Source organism: Falco cherrug, chromosome 9 (genome assembly GCF_023634085.1).
Source record: "Falco cherrug isolate bFalChe1 chromosome 9, bFalChe1.pri, whole genome shotgun sequence".
Lineage (NCBI taxonomy): Eukaryota > Metazoa > Chordata > Aves > Falconiformes > Falconidae > Falco > Falco cherrug.
Window position 1 is genome coordinate 27643092 of NC_073705.1, and position 16924 is coordinate 27660015.

General features: G+C 48.4%; 1 protein-coding gene across 3 annotated transcripts in view; it reads right to left on the reverse strand.

Annotated features, from left to right (window-relative positions):
* Nucleotides 1-914: 914 nt before the first annotated feature.
* The window catches only part of SUFU (SUFU negative regulator of hedgehog signaling), a 95512-nt gene continuing 79502 nt past the window's right edge, over nucleotides 915-16924 (reverse strand). For all 3 annotated transcript variants that reach the window (XM_055719706.1, XM_055719707.1, XM_014278434.3), the window contains exons 11-12: nucleotides 4625-4693; nucleotides 915-1407 (exon numbers count right to left, since the gene is read on the reverse strand). In XM_055719706.1, the coding sequence (XP_055575681.1) occupies nucleotides 1318-1407; nucleotides 4625-4693 (159 nt within the window). In that variant the 3' untranslated portion in view covers nucleotides 915-1317. The remainder of the gene's footprint in view (nucleotides 1408-4624; nucleotides 4694-16924) is intronic.

Below are 16924 nucleotides of genomic sequence, written 5' to 3' on the forward strand. Positions count from 1 at the left end.
AGGCTGGGAAATATGCATCAGAAACAACCTGCAACAGCAGCAGGGGGTAAAGCCTGCGGTGCTTTGCTGCAGTATATCCAGGGGGGCCAGCATCTTGATGCAGAGACACAACCTGACCCTGCAGAGACAGTCTCCTCCGCACACCACGTTTTGCTCCAAGGAGGAAGCCACAGGGATCTAGAGAGAGGGTCTTTTCAAACTGATTTTCATGCCCTACAGTTCAAATCTATCTGAAAGGAGGGATGTAAGCAACAAGAGCCACCACAGAGAGGCCAGAGGGGAAAATGGAGCTGCACTAGGGCACAACCCTGCTGGAACAGGGAGAATAGTTGGCTTTACTGAGGCTGAATCTCCTCTCTGCTACACTAGGGCAGCAGAGATCTCCATTTCATATGCTTTCAAGCAGCCCTCTGGATCCTGCAGAGCTGCTGAAGTTGTCCCTGTGAACAAATGGTCCTTTCTAGCTTCTCAGATTCTGTACAATAGCAAGGAAAAAATACTTGACAGTATCTCTTTAAAGATAAACACACTGTAAACAGGAGATCTCCCCCGCCCCAGTAGCTTTCTTCCTCCTGCCTGTGCAAAACCAGAGGTTGCGACCTTCCCTGGGGTTCAGGCACAAGGACAGGATGCGCGAGAATAAAGTTGCCTCTGTTTGCAGCGATACCATAGCTAATAGCACCAAGACCAACACTTAAAACATGCCTAATTTGAGGGCAGGGAGGATCTGGGTTTGTTTTTCTTGACTGAACTAGAAAGTTCATCTTTAAATCTGTTCGGCTTCAAGCATGTGAGCTTTTGGCCTCCTTTAAACAGGGGAAATACCATTCCGTTTCTGAAAAGAAAAAAAAAATAGCACATGGAAGAACAGTTCTGCAGTCAGTAAAAGTTTGGCTAACAAAAGGACTCCAGAGTCACGTAAAGAACATTTAATCCATGGATTATAGGCTCGCACCTGGCAGAAATGCATGTGTAAATACAGGCGTGCAGAGCGTCTACACCCTGGGCTAAGGCAGAGGGGAGTTCTGTAGCTAGGAGAGAGAAAGGATTCTTACTACTAATTTTCATAGTTAAATATTTCTCACTCACACTCACACATACGCAGGCTGTTCCCAGAGAGCTCAGCCTTGGGAAGGATAAAGGAAAGGGCTCAGTTCGGTCTGGGCTGGTGCTGAGTAGCTCCTCTTCTGTTTGCAGTGGTTGTACAGCAAACTTTTATTTGCAGGCAGAGTTTTTACTGCATTAATTATCCTGTGAGTCACTGGGTAATGGACAGTAACTTGGCTCTCCCAGTCGTTAGAAGGGTGTAATTCAGCTCTAATGCAACGGGTTGTCGAACACGGCATCTGGCAAGATGGAAACTTTCAGTTTCTTTTCAGGCCAGCTGTACTCCTTTGGAAGTTTAAACTGTAAGACAGTGAAAAGAACCAGTTAATGTGTATCTCTGCAACCTGCACAGAAAACCCAAAATCATCACAAAGGCAGGCAGCCCCATGTTATTATTATTTTTTAAAACAAGAGGCCACCAAGAAAACATTTCCCCATCAGTATGTTTTGGACAGCAGTGGACATTAGATAATGTGGCCTGTGCCTCAGCTGCCAAAGTAAAGTTCTGAGCTTTCAGCTCAAGTGCTGTTTATTTCATCAGACAGATTCTGGAGGGTTTCTATCCCCATCACCATTTCCTCTCCCCAACCTCTCTGGAAGTTTGCAGCTGAACTATCTCCCCTCCTACCTGACCACGTCCCTTTCCTTTCACCTACTCCGGCCCCCAGAGCCCCCATTTGCTTTCAAGGGAAACTTACGGCAGCTTTCAAACTCTTGCTTGTGCGGGGTGGGATGTACGTGAGCTAGCACGGCCCTGCCGGGTGACAGGCTTGCAAAGGGCCATCACCTGTGGGAGGGCAAACTGTGCTGCCCTGGCTGGGGAAAGCCAGCGTGCCTGAACAGCGCTTCTGCTCCAGCCCTGCCCATCATTGGTACAAAGGCTTTGCAGAGCGCCCATACAATGCCTCACATTCACACAGGCACTCGGCTGCCCCGGCTGTTTTGCAAACATTGATTGAAGCACACAGAATGGAGATTTTTTTGCCCCAGTCTGGTTTACACAGCACTGTCTCTGGCCAATGTTTCCCAAACAAGGCAAGTGTACTGGTCCCATCCTGATGTCACTCCAGGGTACGCTGCCTTAGGCTGGGAAGTCACCTCAACATCTCTGATGCCAAACGCAACCATGTAGGGACAGAGCTTCAAGGAACCTTACCGCCAACCCTTTTCACAGCCGCATTTGACCAGGGCCCATGCATTCATATAGATCTCTCAAAAAAAAAGCTCTGGGGAGGGAGGTGGGAGGTGGAATCTCTTAGGCTACAAATTTGCCCCATCCACAGCTGAATGGCAACCAGTTCTGCATGAGCATTTCACACAATCCCAGTGCCCAGCCTGAGGCTCCAAAACACACAGGGGACAGCTCTGTAAGGCAGTCTGCAGGATCATTTTGCTTTTAAAACTCTGCTGCACCCACAGTGTAGCACCGTGTGACACTGCGAGTCCCTGTGGGAGGGATGGGACTCCCAGGGAGGAATCTCACCAGGATCCCATACCACCAGTGACAATCTGACCTGGAAGCAGCTAAATCAGAATGGTTACAGATACAGTGGTCCTCTCCCAAGAGAGTCCTCAGACCAAGGCCAGCAGTGCCATAAGCTTCCTAGGGGCTATGTGAATTAGAGAGTTGGTGGAAGCGGACGGTGACCTGTGCGTCATCTATCTTTATCCAATTACTTGTTTTTCTTCCCCTAAGCGCCCCTAATGCACACCCAACGGCAGGTTCCCAGTAAAGGAGATGCCCGCCAGCTGCCTGCTCCACAGAAAGGATGGCTCTAATGTGAATTTGCTCCTGACCTTGCTCTGTTTGCAGCTGTGTATGAGGGTTACCTGCAGCTGGCACCCACTGACCCTAGTATGTCGGGTTGGAGGTTCAGGGTCTGACCCATGACCCAGGCATGGCAGGAGGATCCTCCAGGATAGCAGCTACCATAAACTCCCACTCTTTCTCCTCTAGGAAACATAAACAGCCCAAGTCCTACTTATGGTTGTTTTTTTTTAAACTCAAACCCCGGGTATAGCTTGCACCATATAATCTGGTGGCCCTGCACTGCCCAGGGGATTCTTCTGCGTTCAGTGTCCAGGGTATGTGAAAAACATGCTAAAGATATTCAGACAGATCATTTCACTGAATTTCATTTAACACAGGTGGCTCTTTATGCAGCGAACTGTCCTTGCAGTGCTTCATTCTACCACATGAATATCAGCAGCAGTGGTTAGGGTTGCTGAGGAACGCCTTCAGTTGGCCCAAACCAGGGTCCTGCAAGTTACAAATCCTTGGAGGAATCTGGATGCTGAAAGATCACATTTCATCTCAAGTATTTTCCTTTTTATAAACAGGAGTGGTTCCAAAGCAATCCTCTTGGAGAAGCCATCCTTTGCATTTGTTTGTTTTTCACTCTTTAATTTAGAAAAGTCACAGTAACTCAGAACCAAATGCCCAGTCCCTGTGCCAGGAGCTGCCATGCTCATTGCCTCTGCCTCTCAGTGGAAAGTGAAGGACTATGAGGCATCCAAAGCCTTAACTAAAGGGCCTTCAAACCAAAGTGCTCCTGGGCTTCCATGTCGCTAGCAAAAATGAGCTTTGGATTAGGTTTAACTGGATAAAAGCTGGCCTGAAAGTCACTGCACAGCCAGCAGCATGCTCCCCTCACTCACACAGAGAAGAACACCCTGGCATTAAATCAACTCTGGATTAAACAATTAGAGCCCTGAGATTTTCCTGGGGGGAGGGGAGCAGGGTGAGCGATGGGAGGGCTGCTCTACAAGCCAAGGAAAGTTTCTTTAGAGTCTGCAGGGAGCTGTAAAAAATGGGATTAAAAATATTACATGTCATTTCTGCCACTGCTCTTTGAAGTCAAGCAGAGTATTTATATGGCATGCATGGGAGACAGGGTGTTAAATGTTCCCCAGGAAGAGATCACATGGCAGGGGGAAGTTTAGTACTGTACAGCAAAGCTTTATAAAGCTCCCTTGGCTGCTGCTATAACACTTCCAGGCTGGTGATGGTCCTTTGCACACCACGCAGAGGCGGCAGGTGAAGGCCAAGTAGCAGATGTGCAAAAGCCCCTGCCTGCCCCCCAAACCAAAAAAAGGAGGCCTCTACAATAGATTGTTCAGCACTAAATGTGTTGCCACCCCTTTCAGCCTTTCTGAAAGCAGGGAAGGTGGTGTGCCTGGAGCTGCTGCCGAGGACACTATGCATGGCATGGAAGAAACCCCACCACCTGGCCCAGACACTACTGCTTTGATCCAGGGCACTCAGATACCATGTTGGGAAAGACACTGATGGAAAGGAAATAGAGAGTTTCCCTTAATATCCATCCCTGCCCTGTTTATACTGCAATCCCTCCTCTCAGTGCCTCAGTTCACAGCAGATGTGAAAGTTTAGCAAGGCCTTGAGTCTACAGGGCAGGGCTTCAGCCTGTGAGTGGAGGGGAGGATCAAAGGCAAGCTGCAGGATGGGCTGAGCTCTATGGGACAGTACATGGGAGATATGGGAATGACGCAGCCTTACTTCCTCTGGAGAATTCAGATCTTCTAAATCTTCCAGCATTCTCTCTACAAACTCTTCAGTCAATAGGATCTGCAAAGGAAATACAGTAGTTTACGCCTTTACACTGCTAGTTTTAGCTAAGTGCCAAGAAACAGAATGACTTCTGCAGAAAGCAGACTGTACCATCTCACTCCTTCCCCTGTGCCCTTCTTTCCTGCAATACAAAGGTTTGAGGGCAAGGAGCTCCCAACTTTGCCTCCCATCCCAACCACTGAAAAAAAATTATACAGCAATCTTTTTGACCCTCAATTATCCTCCTCTGTCTAAAATTAGAGGCTTGGCTTTAGACAGTGTGGGGAAGGAGAAAAAGGGGTCAAGATAACAACTGTTGGAGAGACAGTGGGAGACAGCCACTTTCATCTGATCCACTGAAGTTAAACTCACAGTTTAATCAGGAAACAACAGCGCAGGGAGAGCCTGAGACCTGTCCAGAGCCGGTGCTCCGGGCACGGGGAGGGCTCTGACCCAAGCGCAGCACATCGTTCAGATGAAGCGCATGCTGGGTATGGCAGATGCTCCCAGAGGTGCCCGCAATAGGCACCTCCACACTGTACTGCACATGACCATCTCGCACACTTGCGCTGGGAAAAATTCTGGCTCATCTCAAGGTCAGGTTAAAAAGCATGAAGTGGCCAAGGAAAGCAGCTGCCAACAGGTCAAAATTCCCAGCTGAGGGCCACGGCCCTGGTTCCATGGAGCCCCCCAAGTCACACATACCAGAGACACTGGGGGGGAAACTAGCCCCAGGAATTCAAGGGGAGGAACTCCCACCCTCTTTAAAAAAGCACGTGATAGCCAAAAGCAAACACATCCTGCCTCTCTTCACAACAGCCATAAAGGCCAGAGCTCTAGGCAGGCCAGCTGGCTTGGCACGGGAGCAGAGACGGTAGTGTGGGACCAGGCAAACATCCCCACACAGTGAGGGGGCCTTGGAGCAGCATTCCTGGGAGTTAGGTTGCAGCAGTATCATGTGGATTATTCCCATTTCAACCTACAGGTTTGTTTCTTACCCCCTGCTCCTTCTTTCCTTCCTTCACTCCATCACTTCATCTGTCTCTGGCATTGCTTTCCATTCTGAAACAACCACCATTTCCACGCCCCCTTTCTCACCCTTCCCCGTTCTCCCCAGCCGTGAGGGTCTGTGCTCCCTCCCAGAGAAGGGAGCGCTCCAGCACCAAACACTGATGGAGCTAAGTGCCCGCTGATGGAGCTAAGCCCCACTGCTCTCCACTGTCCCACCTCCATGCAGGAAACCACCTTCCATCCCCACCAGCTCCTTGGTACCAGTAACACCAGTGGGGAGTGAATGACCACAGGGATGCCGTGGGCTGTTTGGCAAGTGGAAGCCTCTGGGCTCCATTTTGGTAACACACGAGCAGGGCTATTGGACAGAAAGAGAAAGGGAAGCCTCTCGTCTCCCTTTCTTCCTTTGGTTGGCAAGAAAAGAGATCCGAAAACACCAAATCCAGATCCAAGAGCTACCAGGTGCCTGCAGTTCTCTCCTCTTCAACCTTGCCACACTGCTGCCACTGCACACAGACTTCCCAGAGGAGCAGGGAACTGCAGTCTCCCCTTTCCACCACATTCCCGTCTTCACTTAGCTTCAACCTGCAGCAGGCTTCCAGGCCAGGGTTTACGGCTGAGCTGCTCAGCATGGATGCAGGCACCTCCATCAGGCCTTTCTGATGGAGCCTGAAAAAAACCTGCTTCAGCTAGGAGCCAGAAGCTTGCTGCTTTGGACAGGACTCTGCAACCTGGCACCAATCTGCAGACTGGCAAGCTGAGAAACATTGCACTGAAACACGCAGTACCACCGCAAACTACTGCAGTCTCCTTGCAGGAGCCTGTAACTATTCTGCCTGTTGAACTGGAGGCACTCGTTTGTTGACTGTTTGCAGGAGGAGGAAGCCGTTTGTCCGTGTTGGAGGCAGGAGGGCAACCCGATCGCTCAGCTCAGGAGGAAGAGCTGGGTGGGGAGCTGGGGCTCTGCACCGAGCAGATCGCTTTCTGCGGAGGTGCAGCCTGCAATGGGGTGAGGGAATGAAAACAATTTGGCAGACATCAAAATCTACAGAACAGCCGGAAAAAGGAGGAGGAATTGGTATTCACAGCAATCAGGCAAGGAGGAAATGAATATTCAGCCATCCGCGGATGAGCAAAAATGCCAGAGGTTGGGACGGGTGACAGAGCAGGAATGAGGAGCCACAGCTTTGGCAGGGGAACTAGAAGACAAGCACAGCAGGAAGACCCCTGGGTGCTCCCAAGGTGCCAGAGGCAGGAGAGAAATGGGAACCATGTGTGCGAGGCAGCCAGCTGCTCTGAGGCTGGAGGAAAACAAGACAGGGTATGCAGGGGTAAACAGCAAAGGGTGGAGAGAGAGAAAAGGGAGATAGGTCAGGTCCTGGCTAAACCACAGACTCCCAGAGTAGGAGCAAACCTACATGGAGCACTGTGGCTAGCATTAACCTGGGGTGCAACCCTCTGAGATTGCTGAAGCCCATCTGCAGCTCACTGCCCCCTCTCAGTGAATTTTAGTAATCCAGCTGAAAAAAAAACCAAATTCCACTGATGCAGTGAGCTGAACTGGCTCCCTAAAGGGTCTGACAAGTGGAGTATGACAGGGGTCCACAGCTCAGCTGTCTTGTGGACTGTGTGGGATCAAAGCACTGGCAGTCTGCTCTATGCAGCGCACTGAAAAAATATTGCAGTGCCATTCTGTAAGCCCTGCATAGATAGTTAACTTTGCTGGAGGGCAGGCATCACAGGCTGCAATGACAAACTGCTGCAGTGACATTCACACAGTGTGTCACTCAGAGCCCATCCTTAACAGCCCGAGTCAGAAAAAACCCACCCCAAACCCTACCACCCCATGCTGGTGGGGAGAGCTGCTCTCCTTCCTGGAGAAGAAGAGAGTCTCCGAAGCACGGGTGTAACCAAACAGCCGTGTCCCTCAGCACAGGAATCCAGCACTCTTGAGCTCTCCCAAGGATACAGAGGCAAGGCATGTGTCCACAGCACACCAACAGCTGAAGAGGGCTTAGAAGCAGGAAGTACTGTCATCCTTGAATTTGCATGTAGACAAGATTTCCCCTCTTAAAAGTTGCCTAATCAAAATGGCTCAAGAGCATACAGCCCTGTGCTCATAGATCAGGCTGCCACCCCCACCTGCAATCAGCAAAACCACCTGCACGCTGGTCAGTGAGTCTTTGCTCCTACGGAGAAGGATGAGAATAAATCCAATCCCGTCTCAGCTCCCCTCACTCACAATATTTCAGGTTTCCAGTTCTTGTAGCGTGCCTGCTCCTGCACAGTATGATACCCCATTACATTAACACACACACATTATATGTGCATGATATTAAAGGTGACATTCCCAGCAAATAAACATGACAGACTGCCATTGCTTTAGGCACCTAATTTAATTTCCTCTGGGATTTAAATGTTAGAAGCTCAAATTAAACAAATAGGCTCCGTTCACTTTATATTTCAGACCTGAATCTAGAGTTTTTCTCCGATGCTGTTAACTGATCTTATCAACAGGACACTGCACAAAGATCACAATGATGAAGCAGCTTATTCCCTTCCCAAAGGAAAACAGAGCCCTGCTGTTGTGCTGCAGCCATGGGAAAAGCCAATGCAATCTGGAGGGCAAATGAAACCATCCCACGTGCACTGAACAGGCCTTTTCTCCCATGAAATCTCTCGGCGGTGCTGAGGAAGCAAAGGAGCTTTCCCGAGCATCAGCGGGCATCCAAGGTGCCACAGCAGCCGGGTGCTCGCAGTGCTGTGTTTTCACAGCTCTGCACAAACACTCTCGCTGGCCCAGCCTGCCGAAGCTAGTTATAGGGTGTAGCTGTCTTTGTAATGGCTGTTTGCAGTACGAACAGGGAACGGCCTTGCCAGCCAGCTGCGGGTATCTGAAACATCTCCTTCAGCGCTGCATGGTCCTGCTCGCACCAGGATCATCCTGACCTGACCCAGAGAGGACCAGACACGTGCTATCCCTTCGCTAGCAGATCTAGATTCCATTTTCTGTGTGCTTTGTGGCTGTTAGTCATGCTGCAGATGCCTGGAAGATGATGGCTAGCCAAAAGATAAGCCCTGTTTTCTATCACAAGTACCTACCACACAACCGGGGTCCGAAGTCTGGGTTCTCACCACCTGACTAACAGCTGCATGTGTCCAGACATGTTACAAAATACCAGGCTAGGCTGTTTTATTCAGGTGGACGCGTTCAGGGAACACATGGGCTGCATGCATGATGTCTCCCTCTCGTGGCAAATCTCACCTGAGCTTGCTGAAACCTTGCCTACAGGGCTCACCTACGGATCAACTGAAGGAGCTTGTGTTGAAGCTTTCAGTGTTGAAGCTTTCACACCCGCAGATAGTTGAGAAGCCTGTATTGTGACTTGTTACAGGTATGCGGCCGCAAGTGTATGAGAACAGGCGAGATCTAAAAATGCACACAAGGTCATGGGGCTCCAGAGTAGTTCGGCTGACTGTGAAAGCAACTGGTGCTTAGTAAAACATTAAATAGATACCAACCACAGTTAACACCCCATCTCTTACTATAGGGTTCAATACGAGACCGTGAAGGTTGAAATTCTTAGCTCAGGAAAGGCTCGCTGGGGCCAGAGGTCACACTGATGTTGAAAGACTGGCACAGCTGGCAACTCTTTGATCAAGGAAGACCACCAGAAGCTGAGCTAGGAATTGAGCTGCAGCTCTGTCCAACTTCAGGAAACATGCTTTATCCAGGGCAAGACACATGCGATTGGCCAAGGGACAATGAAGCAGGGGTGCTTTTACCGATAATACCCAATTTTCTTGCCTACCTAGAAACAAACCAATCCCACACTTTGCCCCAGTGCTTTGTTTGCATTAAACACTGCCACTTGCTTTTCTAGCAGGTTTGTCAAAGAAAGGAAACCATGGTTTATTAGTTCTGGACTTAGTACAGAGCTGGCTTGTATGGCTCAGCCAGAGAAGGTGGGGACACATAGCAATAAACCCCTGTGTAACCATACCAACCCTTCTAAGAAGGGGTTCATCCATCCAGGTGCTATGCCTGGAATGGGTGGAGCAGCTGTACCCTAAGCCATCTTATGTCATCTGTTACATCTGCAAATATCCAGCAACTTTAAGAAGCCCTTTGGTCTGAAAATGTTTCAGCTTAATTCCTGTTGACAGCACAGCACAAAGTGAAGTTAAAGTGCGTCAGCATTTCTCACTGAAATTAAACATTACCAGTAAAACCCCCTGATGAATCATGCTTTGTGCCACAAGCGTCCCCCAGCCCATGTCTCTGCTCTCCCCTTGGCTTGGCCTTCTCTGCGCTGCTTTGCTTTGATTGCAAGTGGTTCAGGGCAGAGGCCCTGTCGCTGCATCCTTCTACGTCACACCCAGCCCTGACACTGCCTGAAGAGGCCACCTTCAGAGAAGCGCCTGAGTCCACCACAGTCCACCGCAGCTCTCATTACAGCCTCAGAGGTATCAGTATTGCAACAAACACCTTTGATGGGAAATTCCACTGTTGCTCCTCCAGGAGACTCACAATCCTCCTTGTAAAGGAACAACATCCACTCACGGATGCCTCAGGGACCCTGTTGCTTCACACCACCATGTTACAATCCCAGAAGAGGAAGTATATGATGACACTGAAAGATTTTGACCTTGTGGGATCCCTCCATGACATTCCCAACTACAAGGCTGATACTGGGGACCTGGGCTTCTCAGAGCCAAGACTGAGAAGAGCCGCTGTCTTTGCAGACAGGTCTGCATGGAGTGAACACGTAAAGTTTGGCTCAGTTGGTGAGAGGGCTGACAAGGGAGCCAAGACAACAGGCAGTACTAATTCTTTCAGAGTGAAAAAGCAGAGGAAGAACAGGCATTTCAGTGAATGCTCCAAGTGGGTGGAAAAAATCCTCCACAAAGCAGCCAAAATGTAGTTTGAGTAGCAAGGGAGGGGCATTAGGTGGCAGGATAGTCAGCCGGCTTAAGAAGGATGAAAGAACTTGACTCATGCAAAAACTAGCCTGGACAAAGTACTAGAGAACATGCTGCAGGAGAGCTGATACGGGGAGGATCGTGACGACCTGATGGGACATTTCTACCCTAGTTTAAGTTTCTTCCAGTGTCTCATTCAGCAGTGGGGAAGAAGAACACAAAGGGATAATGCAGCAAGGTTTTGGGAAGCATTTGGGGAAGACAATAAACTTACTGGAAAAGTGTTAGCTTAGATTTCCTAGACCTGCCCAAGAATTTGTGGGAAGCCACCCAAAAGATTCTGAAAAAGGTCTTCTTGAGGTAGATGCATAAAAACGCTTTGGAGAAGAGCAGGTTGTAGTTGTACGTGACTTCAGCCAGTTTGTGGGTGTTGTCCTTAAGCTCACTGTGCTAGGCGTAACACATCTATTCAAGTTTGGGGAGACCCAAAAATCAATCCCTATCTGTTCAAGAGAGGACTGGACCCATAGCTGCCACTTACAAGCACACATCTCAAGCATCAGAGTAGCTCATTCAAACGTTGCTTTGAACCTCTGCTGCTGCCATTATGCCAATGTGCATAAATGATTTAACATGTGGTATAGCAGAGAGAAGAACCAGATGTGCTCATTTCCAGGGGAATGTCCTAACTCTACCGGAACAGAGTCATTCTCTTGTGCTCTCTGTCTCTGTGACTAATTCAGTGTTTATATGATGTGGAACAACTCCAATTGGATGAGCTGAGGAAGAACCAAAATATAGTTGTGGTGCCCATAAAGCCAAGAAGTAGAAACAGGGGTTCAAATAAAAAGAAAGAAATAAAATATGAGTTTCTCATACCCTACATGAGTGCTTTATCCCTCAAAATTCATTAGAGAAGGCAAAACTTCTAACAACTCCAGCTCCGTTCTACAAAACTAGATTTTTTTTTTCTTTTCTGTTTTTATTGAAGAAAACCTATTTCTGGTTTCATTCAGCACAAAAGATTTTTTTTTCAGCTTTTCGTCTCTTAAAGGCTTTTGTTTCAGCAAGAAAAACTGAAAATATTTAAAGATTGCGCTCAGTTTGATCTTCTTTCCCAGATTTTTCACTTAGGTTGCCAAACCAAAAGAATGGATCATCTCCCATGACCCTGCTCACAGTAGTCCCCCGCCTCTGCTGCAACTGCCAGCATAGATAGTGCATGTTGATAGTTCATGAACGCTGGATGCTTCCCACAGCCTCCATGTACCTATCCTGCCTACAGGCACATTTAACATTTTCTATGAGCAGTGTGACCTTGCTGTCCTAAGCCTCAACTTATTTTTCCATGCTGGATGCCTTGGTTTTGGTGGGGTTTTTTGTTTAAAGGTTTTTAGAGGAAAAACAATCAGGTTATCCCAGAGAGGTTTTTTGAAAAAAATAATTTTTTGACAGTACTAACAAATGAGTACGATCATTTTGTTGCAAAGCACAAGAACTACCCTTATGAGGAACGTGATGGAGATTAGCAAAAAAGTGCTCTGGAGGTCAAGGGAAAGTCTTTCTCCTGATTGTGAAAATGCTTTGCCAAGTCAGAAGCCTCTGAAAGTCACTGTTTGTCCACTGCCTTTCAGAGAAAGGCAGAAAGATGTACTGAAGAGCTGTTCTTCATAGAGCATGTCCCAGCCTAAGGCAGCTCTGCCTTAGGGCAGAGGCAAACACAGGGCAGAGGCAGCTAAGGAGCAGTTTTCCCTCTGATCATTCTTCTGAGTGGCAAGGATTGCTATGGCACCAGGCACATCAGGACTAAAGGCAGGGAAACTCTCCAGCACTCAGCGTTTCTGCTGGAAGTCAGGCCGTGTGGAGGAGGAGGAGAAGGAATCTGCAAACTTAAATGAAGGGGAGGAGAGGAAAGCAGAGACGGGCCAGGATGAGGGGAAGACGGAGACACAGAAGAACAGGATGGAGGGCAGATCAGAGGCCAAAGCTGGAGGCAACACAAAGGGCAGGGAGACTGGAGGAGAACCTCATTTCCACAGCTCCAGCATCCACATGCTTTCTGCTGGACATCGCAAATCTACTGGCACAGGAGGTGAGCAGTGTCCTCCAGCAGCAGCTAGTGCCAGAGGATAATACCCCACCACTGCCGTGAGCTCCTCACCTCATGCAGAGACACGGACCTTGTGCTGAGAATCGGAGGGTGCCAACTGCAAATGAACCATAGCCTCCATCTGCCTAACAGGATTCGTCCTGAAACCGAGTAAATTACCTGGAAAAAACCCTCTACACTTAAGAGATCAGTGACATCAGGCATATAAAGCTTTGGAAATGGCTGCACAGAGATTGTCTGTGCCATGCTAATTTGGCCCCAGCGTACGTCTGCCTCACGAAACAAATCTGTAATCACAGGATCGCCTGCAGTTTTTCTCCCACAAGACCTCTGCCCCGCTCAGTCCTCAGGACGGTTCTGCTCACTGAATGCAGCATTAGTCATCATTTCTTTTCATTATCATTCAAGTTGTTTCCCTGTTCCCTCCTACTCTCTTCCCCTTTATTTAGTATGCTCCATCCAACTACTGCCAGCATGGATTACACTGGAAGTACCTAATCTTACTGTCCTTACCACTCTCACAGCCTCTGACGTGCTCAGCCTCACACTTCTGTGAAGCAGGGAAGCACTCCTCTCTGTGCAGCAGATGGGGGAGGGAGGCTAAAAGAAGCTAAGAGACTTAACAAAGTCACAGAGAAAATCAGCAAGAGTAGGGAGCTGAACATGGGTTTTCGACTCCCAGGCTGACCTCCCACCCCAGAGAGATCCCTTCTCTCTCCTGACCTGCAAGAACAAATTTTAATCTCTTCCTGAAACTGTTTCTGGTGTTCATCTGTGGAGCTGGAATACTTGGCAAGCACTGAATTAATCTTCACAGGATGACTGGAAGAAGGTTGTCCTGAACAGACATGGGAAAATGAATGAAGACAAAATTGAATCTGAATGTCTACTTCTCGCAGGTGACCATCTTGAGACTTGCAGGTCCCTGTTTTCCAGCCTGTTCAGACCTTGCAGGGCACAGGGGTAACCACTGAGGAATTCCTCCCTGCCTCCTCCTGCCACTGGGAACACAGATCAGACCTCAGGCTTTGAGCTGGGCATCCAGAACATGAAGAACACAAACTCAGTTGCCATGCGAGAACATTTTAGCTCAAGACTCTCAAACAGCATTGAGAAGGAACAGAGTAGTAGAGGCAGGAACGGGATCCAGTTCTCCAGGGCAATATTTAACAGGCTTTGCTATAGGGCTATTGTGATTTTTCTGCAATGACCTGCCTCATTCATTACACACCACCTAATTTTGACAAAGTGGGAATCCTATAGGCAAGAGTCTACTTTACTCCACACTCTTGATTCATCCCCCAAACACATTGCATCTGCGCACTGAATGAGGCAGGCATGCTTTGTAAAAAGTATGTACGATGCTTCAATTAGATGTAGTATAAATACACGTGTGTAACAGGGGCAAGGCTAAAGTGCAGAGATACTTCTTAAATTGTGTGCTAGAATTTGCAGTTAACAAGGACTCTCTAGGTTTGTTTTTACTGCACTGTATTGGCTCATATGTCAGAGTCTGCAACAATATCTGATGCATAACATGTACGTTGCACATGATCAAAGACTTGAGTGTCATCTTCTTCCCTAGAACAATGACTGCCTAAAGCAGCAGGAGCAGAAATTATCTAAAGGTAATGTTAAACAAACCTCCTTCTCCCCTCTGGGGAGAGTAAGCAGCCCAGGTGAGCAAGGTAGGAGGGGAGAACAGTCTGCTTTGTGCTAGACGGGCAGAGAGCTCCACATAAAAGCAGAGGAGCTTTGCAGAAGCATGTCCTGACTCCCATCACTGGAGACTTAATGATGGTAATTCCCAAAGGATGATGCATGCTGACAGGCTTTGACACAAACTACCCCAGGATAATATTAATATGTATTAAAGGCTCAGGCAACTTTATTGGGATGGGCTTGATCAGTTACACATTTCAACAGAGCATCTCAATCATCTGCTGGAACCTCAGTAAGGGAGGGAGGGAGGGAGAACACACACATAACCTCACCTTGCTTTGGGTAGGTTTTAGAGACAAATAAGGTTGATCTGTGATGAACTGCACACTTGGCACAGCTCAGATGTTGGACCAAGAACCTTGGACACTTCACCACGAATATGAATGTAATTGTGGGGCAGTTAATGTCAGAGTCTGTCTGCATGATCAGCAACCTCAACCCTCCAACATGTGGCCAGACACATCCTGCGCAGCCCTTCTTTGTGCATCTGGAACATCTGCTCCTTGGAAAGGAGAGGAGAGGTGCCTAGCAGGCAGTGTGGGGGCTCTGCTGTCACAGCACTGGGGGAAGGGGAGTGGAAGAAAGAACTGTGGAAGCCTTTGATCACGTGTAATGTTAATGCAAGTGTTACACATCAGAGACTTTGCCACGGTAACTAGCATATAAACAGGAGTCTAGTGTTAACAAGGAGGACTTCTTGAATATGTTTGTACATTTCTGAGTCAAAGCAATTTCCCTATTCAACAATACATGACACTGTGGAAGAAGTTCAGAAACAAACCAGCCTGACATGCTTAGACCTTTAATAGAATTTAGCTTCTTAGAACTAATTAAATGTTACTTAAATAAAAAAAATATATCCAAGTACTTGGGAAAGGTGCCAATTTGACAGCTCTGGAGAATGAAATAATCTAATCATCCCCAGAGCATGGGCAGCAGCAGGACAGGCTTCCCCTACTAACATGCCTTGAACGTGACCTGGAAAGACTGTTGATAGAAATGGGGCGTACAATCTCTGTGGTCTAATGACTCCTTGCCTTTTCTGCTGAGACTGCTAAAACGGCTCCCGCCGAGTACCAGCTGCGGTGGTGATACAGACACCTGCCTGGTAGGAACGGCACTGGGACCTGCCAAACTCCTGTCAGCTGCTAACCCTTCACTGGAGCCCACTGACTCTCAACTCACTGTTCAGCCTGGGCAGCGGGGGCTGACAGACTGTGCAGCAGCTCTCTGGCCTGTCCCACCCTGGACATGCTCCACTCCAGCCCACGAGATGTAAACAGGAGGTACTGTGTTTAGTCTGCAGGTTTGGGCTTTCACTGCACCAAAGCTCAGGCTCAAGAGAAGTCAGTCTCTGGCTGCTGCAGAGTTGAGGCCAGGATTTTTCAGGCTCTTATTTCTCCTGTAAGATAGGGAAAAAGTCCACAGGAGGAGATGCCTGCCATCTCTCTTCCTCTCCATGGTCCCTCCATTTACTTGTCTTTGCAACAAGCCCCTGCATTGCAGTGATCTGTTTTCAGCCACCAACTCTCCCTGGAGCTCATCGCTGTGCCTGGGGTCCCAAGCGAGGGAGGAGGCAAATCCTCTCTGGGCCTTGCTGTGAAAGCTTTGCAGGGCTTGCCAACTCAGCCAGCCCAGGCCGCAAGGGACTAAACCAAACACAGCTCGCCTCCTTGGAAATTTTATGCACCACAACTGCTTTAGTTCTGGAAAGCAAAGCCACATGAACCTCCCTCCTCTGCTCCCAACACCACAAGGGACTGCTGAGCACGGATCAAGCCTCCCATTGCATACTAAGCCAAGAGCCTCAGACACGCCCACGTGTATCTCACACAACCGGGTGCTCCTCCTGTTGTCCCAAGCTGCTTTTAGCCTCCCTTCCTCCCCCACCCAGTCTGTCCTTCATTCTTGTCACAGGACAGGGCAGGAGCCAGCAGCAGAGCCAGTCCTATATGCTGACCTGTGTAGGAGATAAGCAAGGGAACTTGCTTCTCCTTACCACTCAGAGGCCAGCAATTCTTCACCTTTCCCTCTCACCTACTCCAAAAACCTTCTATCGTATTCAGCAACAAAGTAACAGGCATAGAAGCATCCAGATTCTTAAGGGTTAACTTGTCTGAATGGCGACCTAATTATTGCCATTCTTCACTGTTTAGAGGCTACCTGACTACTCTACACATCAATACATTTGGAGATGCGATGTAAATGCAAACAAACCTATTATGTTTGGAGTTAATACAGTCACAAGATCCTGTGTATCATGTGTTGGCAAGCATAGGAACCAACAGCAAATGACCCACCCTTAAACCTGACCCTTTGCTGTTAATCATTACAGGAGTGTTGCGCTTTCCAGTCAGTACAATCAAAGCATGCAAGCTCTTTGAAAATCCCTCCATGAGATGATTCTAGCCAAGATCAGCTCCTTTACAAGTCATACAGATTTCAAGGTATGATGTCCTCCAGACGTATGAACAGGGGCAGTG